The sequence below is a fragment of the Crocodylus porosus genome, unplaced genomic scaffold (genome assembly GCF_001723895.1).
Source record: "Crocodylus porosus isolate Cpor-Errol unplaced genomic scaffold, CroPor_comp1, whole genome shotgun sequence".
Lineage (NCBI taxonomy): Eukaryota > Metazoa > Chordata > Crocodylia > Crocodylidae > Crocodylus > Crocodylus porosus.
In genome coordinates, this window is record NW_017728931.1 from 9058170 (window position 1) to 9065115 (window position 6946).

Consider the following 6946-nt stretch of genomic DNA (forward strand, 5'->3'; position numbering starts at 1 on the left):
ATCTCAAGGCACCCAAGGATGCCACAGAAGCCTGGTTGAGAATCACTGCTCTAATCCCTCTGGGGTCAGAAATCTTGTCAGGAGACCAACCCCTATTTGGTGAAGCCTCTCAGTCCAATGTGCTTTGGCTCTTCGGCAAACTTGATGCTCAGTTCCTTCCCAGAGAGCATAACTGGGTTTGAATTGTCAGCTGCAGTCCTGCCTGTGGGTCCTGGTCCTGATACAGAGCAGTGTAAGAGGAGAAGTTGTTCCTCCCAGGCCGGCGGTCCCTGCTGGATTATCTTTCTGACCCACAACTGTGGTTCCATTCGTGGAACAAGACTGACTCACTGATGCAGAAAAGAGGAACCCATATAAGCAAACAATGTTTCCGGGGGAAAACTCCAGCAGTGAATATGGAGACAAACAGGGCTTCCCTTTGGCTGAGGGAGAGGGGATTGTTGCAAAAAGGGGTTCAGATATACATCCCATCCATTCTGCTTGAAGTCTCCCACCTATTCCTCCTCCCCACATCCCACCTTTGACAGGTGCCTTCTCTCCCAGGCCCCAAACAGTCCCGTCTTTTCCCAACTTTGTACGTTTCCTGAGATCTTTTTACTGCTGTTTTGCTAATATCCCCAACCTGCCCCAGGGTACCACTGGACCTGTCCCCAAATTGATATTACAGTCTGCCCTTGATCAGCCTACCTAACCCAAACCTACCCAGCTCTTTCCTGCTAGAATTCTCAAATGATCAAAAGCCTTTTTTCCTCACTCCATGTATTCAGTGACTTGGTGCTTCTCTCTTCCTTCCTGCCAACTCAGGACAGATCTCCCCACCCTGGTTACTTGCCAAAAATCTCCCCTTACTTAGAGGCATCCTGATTATTTTTTAATTATGAGAATTAAGGTATCACCTGAAAGCTCCAGTCAGGATCCATGCCTGCTTTATAATGGGCACTGAACAGAGGGTAACATAGGAAACTTTTAGCAGAGAAAAGAAAAAGGGGAAAAAACCCCCAGCATGGTTGGAGGGGAGAGGAAAACAGAAAGACCCTAAAGTCTGAAGAGCTGGAGCCTGTTACAAGGCTCCCTAAAATTAATGCTGGTCTTGATTTCAAAAGACTTTAGATCAGGCCTCTGGCTTGGAGGCCTTTGGGCGTGTGAAGCCCTTCCTGGATAGGAATCTTTGCCTAGCATTGTTCTTGTCTTGCTTTTCTTTCCTCCTCCTCCTTTTTCAGTGTGTCTCTCTGTCTTACTCCTGCAATCTGCTATGGTCCCAGTGCCTCAGCTAAGCAGGACTGGGCCCCAGGGACAGCTGTGATGCCCTCTGGTGGCCACTCAACTCCTGGGTCAAAACTTCCCTGAACGCTGTAACTTCCCCCTAACTCCTTGCTTGCAGCTTTTTTGGGACAGCTTCAGTGCCAGTCAGTCCCTCTTCTGGAGCCACCCTGCTCAGGCCCAGGCACTAATCTCGGGCACTGGCCGTATGTGCCTTAAGAGGCCCAGCCTTTCCAGTTAGGTGGCTCTTCGGCTGCCCACAGGGGTTTCCATTTAGGCAGTGCTGCAGCAAAGGCAGGGGTGCCGAAGCAAAGTGGTGCCAACAGGTGCTGCCCAACTGGGGTGTGCAGGATGGAGCTGTAAGCGGCTCGTTTGGGGGAGCTCAGGGAAGGGCAGCTCCCACCACTGCGTGTACTCCCGGGCAAGCATGGGGGGTTGTGCCCCCCAGATCTATGCATGGGGCGAGGGTAGGCTGCCACTGCGGGCTTTGCCTCAGGTGCCAAACTTACTTTCCATGGTACTGCATTTAGATCAGATGTCCAACCTGCCTTCCTCTGTTGGATCTTGACTCATCTGTTTTCAGTTATTATTTCTGTGCTGCCTGGAGGTCTGCTCCTGGACTGCTTATTGTGGTGCAGCTAGCTCCTGGGGTAGTCCTGGTTGTTACTGGCCTGCTAGCTTCCCAGAAGCCAGCCCTTGCTTAGGTGCTAGTCCCACTTAGCAGGCTTAGCTTGCTTTGGCATCCTCTGACTCCCTGTTACACTCGAGTTCAGAAGGGCAGTCACCATTGTTTACAATGCCTGTCTCTTGAGGGTAGGAGCAGAACAATGTTCCATTACAAGTGTAGACATGGACATATCACATCCAACATTTTTCAGCAGAAGGGACAAACCAGGGCTGCTCTTAGCTCGTGTTCAGCAGCCAGGAAGGTTAAGCAATGTTCTGTGCACTTGCATCTTTTGCTGGCATGAGTCAAAGGGTAATTTTGCAAGTGCAGGTGAAGCAGTGGAGTCAACCACAGACTGCTAGAGTCAGAAAGAAAGACGAGGAGAAAAGAAGAGGAGAGCAAGGAAACTAAGAAGCAGAAAAGGCACACAGAGATGGAAAGAGAGAGAGAAACAGGGCTAGAACAACAAAGGAAAGAAAATAATATCCTAGTGGGCTGCCCTGTCATTGTGGAGAAGAGAGTGCAACTTCCTTCTTAACTATTCAATTCCTCTTCCTTTTTTTTTTTTAACTCTTGGATTTGCAGAAAGCTCTACGTGCTTTCCTGGGTTCAGAAGCACCAGAGTTGCTCAGGGCATTTTTGGCATCTGAGTACTTGTCAGGTAGTCCCAAGGCTTCCAACTCCTCCGCTGGCCCAGAGAGTGTCCCACAGTAGTGAGAGTCACTCCAAGCTCCACCAAACAGAAAGGCCAGCTCTGAATGTGACTGGACTACAAGGAAAGAAAACCCCAAGGGTCACTGACCAGTCTCTGGATGGCATCGGAGATAACCTACGCTGAGGTGAAGTTCAAGGACACGGTGCTCCCTGTAGAGGCCAAAGGTAAATTCATGGCTGTTCAGGGGGATGGGGCTGAGGGTTTGTGTAGTGGTTTATGGAGTCTTCTAATTCTATGGGGCTGTTTCCAGTCCAGCCTCAGGTCGATGGAAACTCAGGGAATGGACTGTGGGGCCTGACACCTCAAGGCAGTAGTTCTTTCCCGGTGCTAAGAAAATGCTGATAAAGGCAAACTTTTCTCCAACACCTGAGAAGCAAATCTGGGGGATTTTTTTATGGTGTAAGGGAGTAGGAAGAAAATTATGGATATGAAAGATTGAAACAGAGGGGGCCACCTCTAGATGATACACATAGGGTTACATGGTAAACAAGGTGAAAAAGGGTAGATAGAGGAATTGGAGCAATACCTGTGACTAGCCAACAAAGAGAAGTAAGATATTACTGGTGTCTGTTCCCTTCACAGTGTTGATGGCAGAGCTGCAGGGACCCTTCATGGGCAGCATCAACATTGCCTAACAGTGCTAGGTCAGAGGCAGTAGAGGTAGCATCTCTACATAGTGCTGCTGCCTTTGTTCAGAGGCTGGGCAGCTTCATCGGCATCTCTGGGTGCTAGGTAAGAGGAGTCCTAACCAAGATCTTGTTTTATCATGGTGTCTTGTCCCCTGGACCCTCAACATAGCACTGGCTGTCAAGGGGTGGAGATGATGTTGGGTGGGTGAGGGAATGCACTGGGAGAAGAAGGGACCGAAGTCTACCAAGGAGAGATGGGGTTGAACAGAACACCCTGAGATTTGGAAGGGAAGAAGTAGTCATGCTTTGGAACATGACCCAAGTTTGTGCTCCTTTTTTTCTCTTGAAGAAGAATTAATGTTTAGGAGCCAAATTATTGCTGTCAACCAAAATAACGTGCATACAGATATCAATTTATAGAGCGCTTAGCCAAAAGGAGACCTATTCCCTGCTCTAAGCATGTTACAGGCTAACAGGGAAGCTCCCTGTTCTGAGCATGACTCAATCTGTATTAAACGTATCAACAATGGCGTGGCAAAAAACAGCAATTCAGCAATGGGCATGTGTGCAGAAAGTGAGTCCTCTGCCTGGTGACCTTGGACCCCAAGAAGCAAGACCTTGTAGACACTACAGCCCCAGGGTCCAGAAAGACCATGAATATGTATTTTGTGCTGTCAAAGGTGTTTGTAAACTGACTCTGCAGCTCCAGCTTTTAGATTACAAACTGTTCCAGCTCTACAGGGAGCTGCTTAGGGTCTGGCTTCCCCTCCAGAGAATGAGTAATGCAAGCCTGAAGGGTATGACTAACTCGGGGACCCTGGCTGCCCCTGAGAATGGGATGAGCTTTCTCGGGTGATCTGGCAAGATGAGCCAGTGACAGCTTAATATCTTCCCATATCTTGTTCCAAAGAGGTCTGATGAGTCTGCATGTGCTCACGTGGATGGTGCCACATGTGACCTGTGGGCTTCCTGTGTTTACTCATACCCAGCTGTTGGTGATGTGGTGCATGCATCCAAGTGACTCTAGTCTGGCTGTGGCTTGTTGCTTTGAGAGAGCAGCAGAACTAGCCCCAGACCCTGTATACCTTGTACTGTCACCTCTAGAGGAGATGGAAAAGGACTTGAATATTAAGTATTGAACAGTGGGACCAGGGCCAGACCAAGGAGAAGTGTGGCAGCATGGTCACAGCCCTTATTGGCTGTGCACTGCATTCACAGGGTTCACTAACTGGTTGCATGGGCTCATGCCAGAGCCACTGCTTTTACAGAGGTCTAGGGCCCAGGGGTTGGGTGCTGGGCTCCAGAGCTGCACAAAACCAGTGGCTCCAGCAGGTCCCTGCTCCAAGCAGCTGTTAAGCTTAGATAGATCCTTGAATAGACAGAGATGTGCATTGAGCATACTCAACACAGTTGGAGGTGTGGCTGCACCCACTTAACCCTCTCCTGGGTCCACCCATGTATGTGATATTTACTGTTGTGGCAATCATGAGGAACTGCTAGGGCCGTGCTGGTCACAGTAGTGGTGAGCAAAGGTGACCACAGACTGCCTACAGTCTTGTCCCTTACCTTGAGTTCCCTGATTATCTTATATGGGCAAATCTATTATCTCTTCCGGTTATGTACAGGGAATAGGGAGATGTCTGAGTGCTCTTAAGGCAATCCTATTCCTTTAACAGGTGACTTACATGCCCAGCAAAGGGTATAGAATTAATTTCTCCTACACAATAATCAGATAACTCAGAGTAGGTCAAAAGTTGCAATTTGGTCATCAATTAAGTAAAATAGGATTCTGCTTAGTGAAGCTATGTAGTAAAAGAGAGAGAAAGAGACCGAGGAAAAACAGGGACGGGAATGATCCTTGAGCAAGCACTAGTTTATCACCGGAATGGGCCAGGAAGGACTGGAACTGGGTTTTTAAAATCCTCCCTGGGAAGGGGCCGCTTGCTATGCCTTGCAGGACTGAGACATAGGCATGACCACATGCTTTCAGGAACTGAGTCTGGGCTTTGACTGTCATGGCTGGTTAGCAGGAAGATGTATGGCTATGTGGCAAATGAAACCAGTTGTTTTCTTTGAATATTAGGGGGGAGGTTGCCCAAACCAGTTTTCCATAAAAGCAGTGTTTCAGTGGAAAGTGTCTATCCAGTCCTGATAGCTCACTGTGTGCTTTAGGAGTAACACATGTGTTCCCAGGTGAGCACACTCCTGGGCCCCTGACTGTGCATAGCCCCATCTGTCTCCTGGCAGCTGTTTCTGCTGCTTGGGGAATCAAGGATTTTGCACAAGGAAAACACCAATTTCTCTCTGGATTTGAACTAGCACAATAATGGCAGCCCTCCTTGTTCCCTCCATCCTACAGCAGTGAAGGCTTGTTTCCTTTCCCCTTCCTGACACTCCATGCTCTTATGTCCACCTCCATACTCCTTGCTGCCACCTGAAAAAGCCACTCTTCCAGGGGGATGGTCACTTCTCCTTCCCTCTCAGAGTGTGTCCCACTCCCTTCCCTCCTCCTACAGCTCCTTGGTTATGCTGCAGTGTTGCTCCCTGTAGATACCAGACAGGCCCCAGCTCCCCATTGGAGGTTGTTTCCCTCTAGTGGACAGCGCTGATCTGAGCAGAACTGACTGGTGTTGTCTTGGGGTTTTCTTCAAAATTAGCACCTCCAGAGAAGAGCACATCTCAGCGTGAGCCCTGCAAACCCAAACTATGGGTCCCATGGTTGGTCTCAGCCCTTCTGTTGTTGCTGTGTGTTGCGCTCATCATCACTCTTATTGGTAAGTGCACATGGACTGATGGATTATCTAGAGAGAAAAGGTAAGTGTTTGGGGAGAGCTCTTGAGGGAAGAAAGCAGGGAGTAAATGAATAAATTGGATCCAAGGGTATAATAGCCTGCTGGATAATTTGGGAATGTTCCTGACAGGGAGTGGGCCTGAGGGTCTGTCAGACTGGGAAAAACTCATCATGCAGGCAAGTGGGCATCCAAATATTTGGGCCTGGGGGAAAAGCCTGAGGAATAGTATATGGGGCCCAATCTCTTTTTCCTGACAAAGGGAAGAAGAAGGAAGAAATGGGCCAAATTAGACCTTGGCAGCTGGTGTTATGGGAAAAGCACATTTGGGATATCAGAGTAGGCTTGGGCAGTGGAAGGAGCTGCATGGTGTGTAGGGGATTGACCTAGAGGACTGTGGCTGAAAAGGAGTGTAATGGTTTATAGAGATCTAGATACAATAGATAGAGGAACATCAGGGAACCAGGTTAGAAGCTGTGGATGGCTCTGGGGTGTGGTTCAGGGTCTTTCATCCTCTGGGTACTTGTTCCATTTTGGCACTGGCTCATGGAGCCAGAGCAGCTCAGGGAAAGTGGAGTACAGAGCCATTTGCCTCTTTCATCAGTCCCATGGGATGCCCATGCCTGCTATGGGACAGGGAGATCCGTGTGATGGGGATCCCCTACCCTCCATAAACACTGACCTCGTGAAGGAACATCTTGAGAAGCTGGATACCTTCAAGTCAGCTGGCCCTGACAATCTGCACCCCAGGGTACTCAAGAAGCTGGCGGGCGTCATAGCCCAGCCCCTGGCACGGATCTTTGAAAACTCCTGGTGCTCTGGTATAGTGCCCGAAGACTGGAAGAAGGCCAATGTGGTGCCGATCTTCAAGAAAGGGAGGAGAGTG

General features: G+C 49.2%; 1 protein-coding gene across 2 annotated transcripts in view; it reads left to right on the forward strand.

Annotated features, from left to right (window-relative positions):
* Positions 1-2455: 2455 nt before the first annotated feature.
* CLEC4A (C-type lectin domain family 4 member A) overlaps positions 2456-6946 on the forward strand; it is an 11006-nt gene continuing 6515 nt past the window's right edge. Inside the window, exons 1-2 of one of the 2 annotated variants that reach the window (XM_019544169.1) lie at positions 2456-2806; positions 5929-6045. In XM_019544169.1, the coding sequence (XP_019399714.1) occupies positions 2740-2806; positions 5929-6045 (184 nt within the window). In that variant the 5' untranslated portion in view covers positions 2456-2739. The remainder of the gene's footprint in view (positions 2807-5928; positions 6046-6946) is intronic. The other variant, XM_019544170.1, reaches the window with a different exon arrangement.